This window comes from Hyla sarda, chromosome 6 (genome assembly GCF_029499605.1).
Source record: "Hyla sarda isolate aHylSar1 chromosome 6, aHylSar1.hap1, whole genome shotgun sequence".
Classification (NCBI taxonomy): Eukaryota; Metazoa; Chordata; class Amphibia; order Anura; family Hylidae; genus Hyla; species Hyla sarda.
The window spans coordinates 247,704,384-247,720,351 of NC_079194.1; the positions used below are offsets into that span (position 1 = coordinate 247,704,384).

The 15,968-nt window shown below is 44.7% G+C and overlaps 1 protein-coding gene across 1 annotated transcript in view; it reads left to right on the plus strand.

The window, feature by feature from the left end:
* Positions 1–15,968, plus strand: part of LOC130277499 (mucin-5B-like) — a 180,479-nt gene that overhangs the window by 153,903 nt on the left and 10,608 nt on the right. The window contains exon 13 of the mRNA XM_056528174.1: positions 3,402–3,539. Within this exon, the coding sequence (XP_056384149.1) occupies positions 3,402–3,539 (138 nt within the window). The remainder of the gene's footprint in view (positions 1–3,401; positions 3,540–15,968) is intronic.

A 15,968-nucleotide genomic window follows, 5' to 3' on the forward strand; every position in this document is an offset into this window, starting at 1 on the left:
AAATACGAATATTCGTAATTACGAATATATAGTAATATATTCGCGAATATTCGTGAATATGCGATATTCGCGAATAAAATTCGTATTGCAAATATTCGCGAGCAACACTACCCATATCATGCTGATATCATGCTGATATCCCATGATCTACACTGATGTTACATAGGAATGTTGTTGTATATCTTAGTTTAGGCGACTGCTTTTCGGGACCCTAAGCCCTATATGACCACTCTCCGACTCGAACTTCCTTGATTTGTTTGTCTGTTTCCCCAGACCCGGAATGTTTTCCTTGTCTGTTTCACATACCTTGTTGGGTTTGCATACCCATGATGCTTATTTTCTTGTGTAATTTTTGTGTGGTTTTTGTAAAATAATAAAACTGTTAAAATTAAAAAAGAAACAAAATATAAAGCTCAAACAGAAAGTAGGAATTATAGGAATTTTTGAACATTTTTGTTAATTCTGGTATTAATTTATGAGTCTTTATTCTTTGGGCTTTTTTTCCTCTTATTAGCAACAGTCACCCATTCCTCTGGAACTTGTGTTGAAGCTGGGTTGTTATAATTTTCTGCCTCTCCATGTGCTGACTTTTGCCCCGATTCCTGGCACAATGCAAGAAGGGCTTGAGGAGACATGTCTTTCTCCTCCGTAAGTTATCATAACTTTGGCTGGGAACCCCCATTTATACAGAATTCCTTTTTTCTCTGAGCATTCGTGTTCCCATCGCAAATTCTTTTCTTTTTGACATAGTTGCAGCTGAAAGATCTGCAAAAATACTGAGGTTCTTAAATCTTTCTGGCAAAAAGAATTCTTTCTTTTATATGAAAAAAATGTATCCTGACTATTATATCTCTTGGGGTCGAGGGCAGGAGAGATTTGGGTTTTGGGAGTCTATGTATTCTGTCCATAGTTAGATCCAATTGTGTAAGATCTGGCATCAGTAACTTAAAATATTCATTAAGGTATTCCCTCAGTTCATTTTTGCTCCTATTTCGGTAACTCCCCTTATACGGAGGTTGTTCCTACGGGAACGGTCCTCCATGTCTGCAACTTTAGATTTTAAAGCCCCTACTTCCTCTACAGCATTATGCGCAGTTGTTAGCTTATTCACACCATCTTCAACATTAGAAGTGCGTACAGCTAATGTTTGTATTTCCTGTTGTATATTGCTTACAGCGTTTTGCAAGATTATGGTAAATGAGGACTGTAAGTCCGCCAACATCTGTCTCATTGAGCTTTCTGAGACAGGTATTATTGGGGTAGAGATAGCTGCGGGAGGGGAGGATAGAGCACTAGCTTCCCTTAGGGCTGTATCTTCTCTGGGAACTATGTCCTCTTTTTGTGTTATTTTTGTGAAGATTTTATAACCGGCGGAGGTTTTAGCTGTGGGACTAAAGGCTATTGGTGCAGATAGAGAAGCCAACGTGGGTATAGGGTTTGTCTTAGTCACTCCATATCATTTAATGGTGGTGGAGCTCTGATCTATTTTAACATTATCATCATATGCTTCAAATATAGGTCTTGTATGGTGGAATGGGGAGCAGGCATCAGCTCTTATTTCATTGAAGTCAGTTTCCCCATTGCTCACCTCCTTGCCGTGGGCTCCGGTCTGCGGTACTACGCGCCGGTCCTCTGCTGCTGCCCTTCACTCCACTTCCCCCGACTCACCTCGAGTCTCAAGTCCTCCTCCCATCTGTCTATGCGCAGCCTGTGTTGTTCCGGCTTGTGCGCTCTTCACCTCCGATGTCCACTCTATGGTAGTGAGGCTGGGGATTTCCGGTTTCACTTGCCCTGGGTGCCGGAGTCCATGCATCTATTCCGCTTACAGCTGCAGAGCCTCGTCCATCTTTCTCCTTGTTCCTATTTGGTGTGATCGTTGGGCTTCTTACGGTGTAGTTTTAGGAATGCAGTTCATATGATATGTTTGTGCCATGGTACACGCTGGTGAGCTAGCGGAGCTCCATCCTAGACCTCCCCCACCTTGCCTCAGCTAGCCACGCCCCTTTTGCCCATACAGTACAGTTTTCAGTCATTTATGAAGTTTTATTTTAGCCTTTTTCCCCCAATACGTGACAGCTGCCAATAGACACTTGTTTATTCCTCGTGAGTGTCCGCAATTGGGAGATTCTATAGATACACACATGCAATAGCTGCAAGGACAGCATTTTTTTTTTCAGCCAAAAATATACACTTTTTTTTTAACCAATGTATATTACATATATATATATATATATATATATATATATATATATATATACACACGTAATGGTATTATCTACATTATATAAAAAGTTTTGTTGACAACAGGTTAACTTTAAGGTGGTTTGTGGTATTGGAGTTCAGTTACATTGCAATTAATGGAGCCAAATTGTAATACCTCTACCAACCTGGGAACAAGTGTTGTGTTATTTTTGGAAGAAATAAGCTCTGTTTTTCTATTCCTGGATAACTCCTTTAATCTATTCACTCAGAGTATATGTATAAGCTCTAAACCAGGGCTATTAACCACATTTGTGAAAACCCAATAATGGTGGGCTCAGCCAAAAATCTTCTCCATGAAGATGCTGCCTGGTATAACAAACAGTTAATACAGAAAGAACTACACTAATAAATGGTGCCCACCTAGCAGTTAGTAGCAGTTAGTATTCACCAACCTTGGACACCCTTAATGCAATAAGAGAACATGAGTAGAATGTATTAAGAATTTTTTTTTATAACTTAAAATGCTCTGGTTAAAGATGTGCCACATTTATTAAGCCTCTTAATTTTTTTTTTCCTGCATGCCTGGCTTTTATGGCTGGAGTAGATTTCTTACATAACTTGTGTAAATTTCTGATGTAGTTATGTTAAATTTGCTGGTCTCTGGGGGCTACACCTCCTTTCACCAACTTTTTCGAAATGTGTAAAACTTGTGCAAGAATTTTGTATGTCAGAAAACTGGCAAGCTGGGAAAATAAATCATCTCCAAAATCTTTAATTACATAAAGTACATAATAAAAAGAGCAAGCAGGTTAGGGCAAGGCCTTTAATCATGCAATCTAAGAACAAATACAGGCACCTTGAAAATGAATTAATGACCTTAAGGATGTCGTGGACTCTCCTGGATTGCTGGGCATGACTCTATGTCTGTTCCTATGCTGTTAAAACTCTGTTTTGTTTTTTGTTTTTTTACCCAAAAGGACTCTTTAACTTAACTGATGCTTTCTGGTGATGCCTCCTTACTGTTTATCTGTGGTTTATATGCTTATATTTCTGTTTACTTAAAACTTTAACAAAACTCTTTGAAAAGAAAATTAATTAATATTGTCCTAAAAAGTAAATGTTGAATTTCTTTGTTTATGAAAGGGCAACTTAAACTTAATATAGCTTCAATCTCTAACCTAATTTTTCTTGTATTGCAGCTGGTGTCAGTATTTTATGGCCATCGTCATTCTTCCTCATTGTGCACACAAACAAAGGGCTATACTTACAGGTGCAACTTATACCGGTCATGCAATTGTATGTTGTTCTAGACCCATCTTACAAGGAGAAAATGTGTGGTAATGATCAGCAATTACTAGATATTACTTTATATTTAATAGTTATGAGACTAGATAAAATAGCACATGCTAACCTGTAGGTATGGAAATGTCACAATATTGTTGTGCCATATTGGTCTTCTAAAGACATGTTAGACATTTTTGGCATAAAGATGGACAGTGGAGGTAATATCAAAATGTTTTCAGTTCAGAATTTGCACAATCTTTCAAAATAACACACATGGTATGATTAATCTGGCAAAACTTTTCAGACACTTTACACGACCCCATGGCTAGTGTAATTGACAAAAATATTTTGCACAATAAAATAGCAGACCTCTTTATTAAAGGGGTACTCTGGGTACTCTTTTTCTTTTTTTTTTTTTTTTTTATCAACTGGTGCCAGAAAGTTAAACAGATTTGTAAATTACTTGTATTAAAAAATCTTAATCCTTCCAGTACTTATTAGCTGCTGAATACTACAGAGGAAATTAAGTACTGGAAGGATTAAGATTTTTTAGTAGAAGAAATTTACAAATCTGTTCAACTTTGTGGCACCAGTTGATTTAAAGAAAAACTTTTCCACCTGAGTACCCCTTTAAAGTGTAACTGTCATTTTTTAAAAATTCAGCAAGCCTGGGCTATGTGAAAAACCTCAACTTGTGCAAACATTTTTTTTTTTCAAAAATGGAGTTTACATAAAAAGCACAACAACCAAACGCACGCTTGGTAATACACCGAATAGAGCAAGACACTTTAAAAAAGTATATTATAAAGTATGTTTAAATTGCTGTCACTATCTAATAAAGTAAAAAAAAAAAAAAGTTTAAATGACAGTTACACTTTCAATTAGTTAGTTTTAAAACTACTCTTAGAGTCTATTTACACGTACAGTATCCTGCGCATATTTGATGCTCAGGATTTGTAACTGCAGATTAGAAGCTGTGTCCAGTCATTTAGTTTACATTGAAATCTGCAGCAGAAAATGCTGGGCATCAAATCTGCACAGGATACTGTACATGTAGAGGTACCCTTAGCCATGTTTCAAAACTACACTAGTTCTTACAAGTATGTGCAAAGAAGTGTCTTAAAGACATAATAAATATGCTAGTATACTTATTTAATTTTTTAAATCTCTTGTTCTTTCATATTATTCTAAATTTATCAGAAATAAAAAGGCCAAACGCCTCAAAGCTATCTACTATATTGTTACAGTTTATAAAAAGTTTCTCTTTACCAAACTACTAAAATCAGACAACATAGAAAATAATTTGTTGCTCTTATTGTGAGATACATATATATATATATATATATATATATATACATACAGTGGTCCCTCAACATACAATGGTAATTAGTTCAAAACAACCCATCGTTTGTCGAATCCATCGTATGTTGCGGGATCCGTGCAATGTAAAGTATAGGAAGTTACACTCACCTGTCCCCGCCGCTTCGGACCGCATCCTCACTGCTCCCGATGCTGTCCCAGGGGCTCCCGATGCTGTCCCGCTGCTCCGGTGTCTTCTTTGGGATCCTCCGGCTTCTTCCGCATCTTCTGCAGGGTCCGGACCTCGCTTTCTGGTGACGTTATTACGCTGCTGTGCTGGCACGGCGTGCGCACTGGCGTAATATCGACGCCGGAAAGCAAGGCCCGGACCCTGGAGAAGATACAGAAGACGCCGGAGGATCGCAAAGTGGACCCGCAGCAGCGGGGATATGTAAGTGAACCTGTCCAGGATGCTTAAACTGCCATCAGACAGCAGCTTAAGCATTTTGCGCTGTCGGATAGCAGTTATTGCGATGGCCCCGACATATAAAAGCATCGTATGTCGATGCTGACATCGACATGCAATGGCCTCTGAGAGGCCATCGTATGTCGATTTTATCATATGTCGGGGCCATCGCATGTCGGGGGTTACTGTGTGTGTGTATATATATATATATATATATATACACATATATTTATCTATATGCGTGTATAAATAAAAATTAACATTTATATATAAATATATATATATATATATATATATAGGGGAATATGTAAAGCGGCTCATTACACAACCTTTTCAGGTAGTGTTCCCTGGTATCAGCTTAGCTCCTGTTAAGGAATATAAAAAGCTGAACGGGATATATGCCAAGCCAGACTACTCCCCAAAAGGGAAGTTTCGACCCATCTGCAGACAGCTGTTTCGGGGTTTTTGCCCCTCGTCAGTACAGAGCAGGGTGATCTGGCTTGGCTGTGGTGAGAGGCCTGAGGCTTTAAAAGGGGTCAGTACTTTCCTCAGGGAGAGGACACCTCTTCAGGTGTAACGGAGATTCAGGTTAGGCCATTTAGCACTCCGCAGGCATTCTGGGTAGGGGAATATGTAAAGCGGCTCATTACACAACCTTTTCAGGTAGTGTTCCCTGGTATCAGCTTAGCTCCTGTTAAGGAATATAAAAAGCTGAACGGGATATATGCCAAGCCAGACTACTCCCCAAAAGGGAAGTTTCGACCCATCTGCAGACAGCTGTTTCGGGGTTTTTGCCCCTCGTCAGTACAGAGCAGGGTGATCTGGCTTGGCTGTGGTGAGAGGCCTGAGGCTTTAAAAGGGGTCAGTACTTTCCTCAGGGAGAGGACACCTCTTCAGGTGTAACGGAGATTCAGGTTAGGCCATTTAGCACTCCGCAGGCATTCTGGGTAGGGGAATATGTAAAGCGGCTCATTACACAACCTTTTCAGGTAGTGTTCCCTGGTATCAGCTTAGCTCCTGTTAAGGAATATAAAAAGCTGAACGGGATATATGCCAAGCCAGACTACTCCCCAAAAGGGAAGTTTCGACCCATCTGCAGACAGCTGTTTCGGGGTTTTTGCCCCTCGTCAGTACAGAGCAGGGTGATCTGGCTTGGCTGTGGTGAGAGGCCTGAGGCTTTAAAAGGGGTCAGTACTTTCCTCAGGGAGAGGACACCTCTTCAGGTGTAACGGAGATTCAGGTTAGGCCATTTAGCACTCCGCAGGCATTCTGGGTAGGGGAATATGTAAAGCGGCTCATTACACAACCTTTTCAGGTAGTGTTCCCTGGTATCAGCTTAGCTCCTGTTAAGGAATATAAAAAGCTGAACGGGATATATGCCAAGCCAGACTACTCCCCAAAAGGGAAGTTTCGACCCATCTGACGAGGGGCAAAAACCCCGAAACAGCTGTCTGCAGATGGGTCGAAACTTCCCTTTTGGGGAGTAGTCTGGCTTGGCATATATCCCGTTCAGCTTTTTATATTCCTTAACAGGAGCTAAGCTGATACCAGGGAACACTACCTGAAAAGGTTGTGTAATGAGCCGCTTTACATATTCCCCTACCCAGAATGCCTGCGGAGTGCTAAATGGCCTAACCTGAATCTCCGTTACACCTGAAGAGGTGTCCTCTCCCTGAGGAAAGTACTGACCCCTTTTAAAGCCTCAGGATTCTCACCACAGCCAAGCCAGATCACCCTGCTCTGTACTGACGAGGGGCAAAAACCCCGAAACAGCTGTCTGCAGATGGGTCGAAACTTCCCTTTTGGGGAGTAGTCTGGCTTGGCATATATCCCGTTCAGCTTTTTATATTCCTTAACAGGAGCTAAGCTGATACCAGGGAACACTACCTGAAAAGGTTGTGTAATGAGCCGCTTTACATATTCCCCTACCCAGAATGCCTGCGGAGTGCTAAATGGCCTAACCTGAATCTCCGTTACACCTGAAGAGGTGTCCTCTCCCTGAGGAAAGTACTGACCCCTTTTAAAGCCTCAGGCCTCTCACCACAGCCAAGCCAGATCACCCTGCTCTGTACTGACGAGGGGCAAAAACCCCGAAACAGCTGTCTGCAGATGGGTCGAAACTTCCCTTTTGGGGAGTAGTCTGGCTTGGCATATATCCCGTTCAGCTTTTTATATTCCTTAACAGGAGCTAAGCTGATACCAGGGAACACTACCTGAAAAGGTTGTGTAATGAGCCGCTTTACATATTCCCCTACCCAGAATGCCTGCGGAGTGCTAAATGGCCTAACCTGAATCTCCGTTACACCTGAAGAGGTGTCCTCTCCCTGAGGAAAGTACTGACCCCTTTTATATATATATATATATATATATATATATATATATATATATATAATGCAAAATCATCTGTAGTTGCAGTATCTTGTAATACCTTTTTTATTGGACTAACATAATTTTGTAGAGACGAGCTTTCAGGATTCCTCCCTTTATCAAGTCATAAGCATTTCTGAGCTCCTAACTACTCGACTATATATATGTATGTATGTATATATATAGATAGATAGATAAATCAAAAAATGTTGCAGTATCTTGTAATACCTTTTTTATTGGACTAACATAATTTTGTAGAGACAAGCTTTTCGGGTTTCCTCCCTTTATCAAGTCCAAAGCAAATCTAAGCTTACAAGCAGAAGACACAGGTTACAGCTCACAAATATGCAGGGGTTAAGACAATAGATGTCGAGAATTCACACTAAGATGGGCCATAAATTGTCCTGCTATAGGAACATAGACTAAATAGATAAGGATGAGAAAAAAGGGGGATGGGGGGGGGGGGTGTTAGGGGAGAGACTGGTAATTACGCAGGGCAAAGTGAGATGCAAAAGAGAATCCAGTACAGGTTATAAGAAATGTTGATAATGAGATAAGAAGCTCTAATTCACTGTTACGCCTAGCACTCCGGGTCCCCGCTCCTCCCCGGAGCGCTTACGGCGTCTCTCTCTCCGCAGCGCCCCAGTCGGTCCCGCTGACCGGGAGCGCTGCACTGTCATGGCCGTCGGGGATGCGATTCGCACAGCGGGACGCGCCCGCTCGCGAATCGCATCCCAGGTCACTTACCCGTCCCGGTCCCCTGCTGTCATGTGCTGGCGCGCGCGGCTCCGCTCTCTAGGGCGCGCGCGCGCCAGCTCCCTGAGACTTAAAGGGCCAGTGCACCAATGATTGGTGCCTGGCCCAATTAGCTTAATTGGCTTCCACCTGCTCCCAGACTATATCTGTTCTCTGTCCCTGCACTTCCCTGCCGGATCTTGTTGCCTTAGAGCCTAGTGAAAGCGTTACTGTGTTTATCCATACCGTGTACTTGACCTCCTGCTTGCCTTATTGACTACGATTCTTGCTGCCTGCCCCGACCCTGGTGGGCTCTGGTGAACACCAGTAGTGACTTAGAACCGGTCCACTAGCACGGTCCACGCCAATCCCTTTCTGGCACAGAGGATCCACCTCCTACCAGCCGGGATCGTGACAGTAGATCCGGCCATGGATCGCGCTGAGGTTCCCCTGCCAGCTATCTCTGATCTCACCACGGTGGTCGCCCAGCAATCCCGACAGATCGCCCATCTAACCCACCAGCTGTCGAAAGTGTCCTCCATGGTGCAACAACTTCAGTCGCAACTTCTGCCTCTGCTACAGCAGCAACCATCTCCTCCGCCAGCTCCTGCACCCCTTCCGCAGCGAGTGGCCACTCCTAGCCTCCGCTTGTCCCTGCCGGACAAATTTGATGGGGACTCTAAGTTTTGCCGTGGCTTTCTTTCGCAATGTTCCCTGCACTTGGAGATGATGTCGGACCAGTTTCCTACTGAAAGGTCTAAGGTGGCTTTCGTAGTCAGCCTTCTGTCTGGAAAAGCCCTGTCATGGGCCACACCGCTCTGGGACCGCGATGACCCCGTCACTGCCTCTGTACACTCCTTCTTCTCGGAAATTCGAAGTGTCTTTGAGGAACCTGCCCGAGCCTCTTCTGCTGAGACTGCCCTGCTGAACCTGGTCCAGGGTAGTTCTTCCGTTGGCGAGTACGCCATTCAATTCCGTACTCTTGCTTCTGAACTATCCTGGAATAATGAGGCCCTCTGCGCGACCTTTAAAAAAGGCCTATCCAGCAACATTAAAGATGTTCTGGCCGCACGAGAAATTCCTGCTAACCTGCATGAACTCATTCATCTAGCCACTCGCATTGACATGCGTTTTTCTGAGAGACATCAAGAGCTCCGCCAGGAAAAAGACTTAGATCTCTGGGCACCTCTCCCACAGTCTCCGTTGCAATCTACGCCTAGGCCTCCCGCCGAGGAGGCCATGCAAGTGGATCGGTCTCGTCTGACCCAGGAGGAGAGGAATCGCCGTAGGGAAGAAAATCTTTGTCTGTACTGTGCCAGTACCGAACATTTCTTGGTGGATTGCCCTATCCGTCCTCCACGTCTGGGAAACGCACGCTCGCACCCAGCTCTCGTGGGTGTGGCGTCTCTTGATTCTAAGTCGGCTTCTCCACGTCTCACGGTGCCCGTGCGGATTTCCCCTTCAGCCAACTCCTCCCTCTCAGCCGTGGCCTGCCTGGACTCTGGTGCCTCTGGGAATTTTATTCGTGAGTCCTTGGTGAATAAATTCCGCATCCCGGTGACCCGTCTCGTCAAGCCACTCTACATTTCCGAGGTCAACGGAGTCAGGTTGGATTGCACCGTGCGTTACCGCACGGAGCCCCTCCTAATGTGCATCGGACCTCATCACGAAAAAATTGAGTTTTTGGTCCTCTCCAATTGCACTTCCGAAATTCTCCTTGGACTACCCTGGCTTCAACACCATTCCCCAACCCTGGATTGGTCCACAGGGGAGATCAAGAGCTGGGGTTCCTCTTGTTTCAAGGACTGCCTTAAACCGGTTCCCAGTACTCCCTGTCGTGACCCTGTGGTTCCCCCTGTAACCGGTCTGCCGTCCTGCCATAAGAAGTGCCTCCCCTCCCAGTCCAGTCAGGCAAGCCTCGGTGCCTCCCCATGGCCCCCGTCCTGGTGTCACACTGCCCCGTGCCAGGCCTCGCCCTCTGCCCTCCCTCCCCATTCCCACTCCTGCTGTACTGCCTGCCGTTGAGGAAACCCTCCATTCTTTCCCGGTCTCCTCATCCCAGGGGAGGCAGTTACCGGACAAAGAGAAGGGGAGACCTAAGGGGGGGGGTACTGTTACGCCTAGCGCTCCGGGTCCCCGCTCCTCCCCAGAGCGCTTACGGCGTCTCTCTCTCCGCAGCGCCCCGGTCGGTCCCGCTGACCGGGAGCGCTGCACTGTCATGGCCGTCGGGGATGCGATTCGCACAGCGGGACGTGCCCGCTCGCGAATCGCATCCCAGGTCACTTACCCGTCCCGGTCCCCTGCTGTCATGTGCTGGCGCGCGCGGCTCCGCTCTCTAGGGCGCGCGCGCGCCAGCTCCCTGAGACTTAAAGGGCCAGTGCACCAATGATTGGTGCCTGGCCCAATTAGCTTAATTGGCTTCCACCTGCTCCCAGACTATATCTGTTCTCTGTCCCTGCACTTCCCTGCCGGATCTTGTTGCCTTAGAGCCTAGTGAAAGCGTTACTGTGTTTATCCATACCGTGTACTTGACCTCCTGCTTGCCTTATTGACTACGATTCTTGCTGCCTGCCCCGACCTTCTGCTACGTCCGACCTTGCTTTGTCTACTCCCTTGTACCGCGCCTATCTTCAGCAGTCAGAGAGGTTGAGCCGTTGCTAGTGGATACGACCTGGTCACTACCGCCGCAGCAAGACCATCCCGCTTTGCGGCGGGCTCTGGTGAACACCAGTAGTGACTTAGAACCGGTCCACTAGCACGGTCCACGCCAATCCCTCTCTGGCACAGAGGATCCACCTCCTACCAGCCGGGATCGTGACATTCACATTGAGTTTCACCAATGTAGCATCCAGCCGGAAACTCAACAAAAGGATGAATCTACACAGACATTCCATCAACCGCCATAAAGAAAATGACTACTGCACCCCAGTTGGACATCATTTTACCCAATCAGGCCACTCCATACATGACCTTACAATCAAGATACTGAGGGAATTTCAAAAACACACAAGAGAGAAAGACATTTGAAGCCAAAATGATACTGTTTTTTTTTACTCAAAAAACAGGGGACTCAATGTGGATTTGAGCTTCTTATCTCATTATCAAAATTTCTTATAACCTGTACTGGATTCTCTTTTGCATCTCACTTTGTCCTGCTTAACCCCTTCCCGCTATTGGACGTATGCATACGTCCAGACGAACTACACGTTCGCGCAAATGGATGTATGCATACATCCAAGCGATCTCCTGCTCTGCCGCGGGCAGCGCAGGAGATCGCCGGCGGGACTCAGCTGTCAATCACAGCCGGAATCCCACCGCAGCTGCCGGGGCCGCAATCGCGCCGGTCCCGGCAGCATTAACCCCATAGATGCCGTGATCAGTTCTGATCACGGCATCTATGGTGTTTGCAGGGGGAGCGCTCTCCCTCTGCCCACTAACGGCGGCGCGGCGATAAAATAAGGGGGATCAGGAGTGTCCAAGACACCCTCGACCCCCCTGAAGGGATAGGAGTGAGGCAGCAGGGGTGCCACCCCCTCCTATCCCTGCTATTGATCGGCCGGAGCGACCGACCAATAGCAGACTGGGGGTGGGGGGGTTAAAGTTCAGTTCTCCCCGCTATGCCCACCCATCGGTGTCTGGGAACAGCGGGGGGAACCGTGTAGTAGCGGCGGCGGTCACTTACCCGGCGGCGGAGCTCCAGATGACGGCGGCAGCTGTGATCATGGCGGCGGTGGAGGTGAGTATGGCGGCGGTGTGTCCGGGAGTCTGTTGCCTAGCAACATCTGCAGGGCGACAGTTTGGAGAGTGGTCTCTAAACTGTGGCCCTCCAGATGTTGCAAAACTACAACTCCCACCATACCTTGACAGCTGTTTGCTGTGTTGAAATGCTGGGATTTGTAGTTTTGCAAGATGGGGTTCCGGCTAGAGGTCACTGACAGTGGTCTCTAAACTGTAGCCCTCCAGATGTTACAAAACTACAACTCCCAGCATGCCCAGACAGCACTTTGCTGTCTTAGCATGCTGAGATTTGTAGTTTTGCAACATCTGGAGGGCTACAGTTTAGAGACCACTGTCAGTGATCTCCAGCCTGAACCCCTCTAAATCTTGCAAAACTACAACTCCCAGCATTCAGGAACAGCAAAAGGCTGTCTCTGCATGCTGGGAGTTGTACTTGCGTGCCTCCAGCTGTTCCATACCTACATCTCACAGCATTCCCTTTGGCAACCAGTAAATGCTGAGAGTTGTAGTTCTGCAACAGCTGGAGGCACACTGGTTGGGAAATACCGAGTTAGGTAATAGGTTCTATTACCTAACAAAGTATTTTCCAACCTGTGTGCCTCCAGCTGTTGCAAAACTACAACTCCCAGCATGCACGTTCTGTCAGTGCATGCTGGGAGTTGTAGTTTTGCCCCCCCTCCCATGTTAATGTACAGGTTACATTCACACTGGCGGCGGATTACAGTGAGTTCCCCACTTCAAGTTTGAGCTGCGGCAAATTTTCCGCCGCAGCTCAAACTCCTAGCGGGAGACTCAGTGTAATCCGCCGTTAGTGTGAATGTAGCCTAAAAACACTACACTACACTACCCTAACATAAAATAAAGAGTAAAACACTACATATACACACATACACTGACCACCCCCCCTTCCCCCCCAATAAAAATGAAAAATGTATCTACGGCAGTGTTTCCAAAACGGAGCCTCCAGCTGTTGCAAAACAAAAACTCCCAGCATTTCCGGACAGCCATTGACTATCCAAGCATGCTGGGAGTTTTGCAACAGCTGGAGGCACCCTGTTTGGGAATCACTGGCTTAGAATACCCCTATGTCCACCCCTATGCAAATCCCTAATTTAGGCCTCAAATGCGCATGGCGCTCTCACTTTGGAGCCATGTCGTATTTCAAGGCAACAGTTTAGGGCCACATATGGGGTATCGCCGTACTCAGGAGAAATTGCCTAACAAATTTTGGGGGGCTTTTTCTTCTTTTACCGCTTGTGAAAAGGTAAAGTTGGTGTCTACACCAGCATGTTAGTGTACAAAAAAACATTTTTGTACACTAACATACTTGTGTTGCCCCATACTTTTAAATTTCACAAGCGGTAAAAGAAAAAAAAGCCCCCAAAATTTGTAACGCAATTTCTCCTGAGTACGGAGATACCCCATATGTGGGCGCAAAGTGCTCTGCGGGCGCACAACAAGGCTCAGAAGGGAGAGTGCCCCATGTACATTTGAGGTCTAAATTGGTGATTTGCACAGGGGTGGCTGATTTTACAGCAGTTCTGACCTAAGCGCAAATACCCACATGTGACCCCATTTTGGAAACTACACCCCTCACGGAATGTAACAAGGGGTATAGTGAGCATTTACACCCCACAGGTGTCTGACAGATCTTTGAAACAGGGGTCTGTGAAAATAACATTTTTAATTTGCACAGCCCACTGTTCCAAAGATCCTTCAAATGCCAGTGGGGTGTAAATTCTCACTGCACACCCTTATTACATTCCGTGAGGGGTGTAGTTTTCAAAATGGGGTCACATGTGGGGGGGTCTCTCCAAAAGCTCAATGATGCTCCTTCTCTTCTGAGCATTGTAGTTCCCCCCCAGTGCACTTCACGTCCACTTATGGGGTATTTCCATACTCAGAAGAGATTGGGTTACAAATTTTGGGGGGTATTTTCAGCTATTATCCCTTGTAAAAATGTAAAATTTGGGGGAAAACAAGCATTTTAGTGTAAAAAAAATATTTTTTTTACATATGCAAAAGTCGTGAAACACCTTTGGGGTATTAAGGTTCACTTTACCCCTTGTTACATTCCCCAAGGGGTCTAGTTTCCAAAATTGTATGCCATGTGGTTTTTTTTTTTTTTGCTGTCCTGGCACCATAGGGGCTTCCTAAATGTGGCATTCCCCCAAAGCAAAATTTGCTTACAAAAAGCCAAATGTGACTCCTTCTCTTCTGAGACCTGTAGTGCGCCAGCAGAGCACTTTTCATCCCCATATGGGGTGTTTTCTGAATCGGGAGAAATTGGGCTTCAAATTTTGTGGGGTATTTTCTGCTATTAACCCTTGCAAATATGGGAAATTTGGGGGGAAACACACATTTTTGTGACTTTTTTTTTTTTACATATGCAAAAGTCGTGAAACACCTGTGGGGTATTAAGGCTCACTTAATTCCTTGTTACGTTCCTCAAGGGGTCTAGTTTCCAAAATGATATGCCATGTTTTTTTTTTTTTTTTGCTGTTCTGGCACCATAGGGGCTTCCTAAATGCAACATGCCCCCCAAAAACTATTTCAGAAAAACGTACCCTCCAAAATCCCCTTGTCGCTCCTTCGCTTCTGAGCCCTCTACTGCGCCCGCCGAACAATTAACATAGACACATGAGGTATGTGCTTACTCGAGAGAAATTTGGCTACAAATTGAAGTATAAATTTTATCCTTTTACCCCTTGTAAAAATTCAAAAATTGGGTCTACAAGAACATGCAAGTGTAAAAAATTAAGATTTTGAATTTTCTCCTTCCCTTTGCTGCTTTTCCTGTGAAACACCTAAAGGGTTAAAACACTTACTGTATGTCATTTTGAATACTTTGGGGGGTGCAGTTTTTATATTGGGGTAATTTATGGGGTATTTCTAATATGAAGACCCTTCAAATCCACTTCAAACCTGAACTGGTCCATGAAAAATAGCGAGTTTGAAAATTTTGTGAAAAATTGTAAAATTGCTGCTGAACTTTGAAGACCTCTGATGTCTTTCAAAAGTAAAAACACGTAAATTTTCTAATGCAATCATAAAGTAGACATATTGTATATGTGAATCCCAAAAAAATTTATTTGGAATATCAATTTTCCTTACAAGCAGAGAGCTTCAAAGTTCGAAAAATGCTAAATTTTCAATTTTTTCATCAAATTTGGGGATTTTTCACCAAGAAAGGATGCAAGTTACCACAAAAATTTACCACTATGTTAAAGTAGAATATGTCACGAAAAAACAATCTCGGAATCAGATTGATAAGTAAAAGCATTCCAGAGTTATTAATGTTTAAAGTGACAGTGGTCAGATGTGCAAAAAAGGGCTGCGTCCTAGAGGTGAAAATGGGCTGCGTCCTTAAGGGGTTAATTACCAGTCTCTCCCCTAACACCCCCCCCCTCCCTGCCCCTTTTTTCTCATCCTTATGTATTTAGTCTATGTTCCTATAGCAGGACAATTTATGGCCCATCTTAGTGTGAATTCTCCACATCTATTTACTGGATATATATATATATACATATATATATATATATATATATATATATATATATATATATATATACACATATATATATATACATATATATATTTATATATATATATATATATATATATATATATATATATATATAGCTAAAAGGGACAAGTATTTTCCTCAGGGAGAGGCATTAAGGCCATTAGCACTCCACAGGACAAAAGGCAAAAAGGAAAAACCCACAGGCGCCTAGTGCATTATCTCAAGGTATCAATTAGATTAGAAAAGGTGGTAAATATTGTGCTCACCTTGAGCGCAATAGATATGTGCATATCACCCCGATAAAAGGGGTACAGATGAGTGGAGGTATCCAGGGGGTGCTGCGAAGCCGTA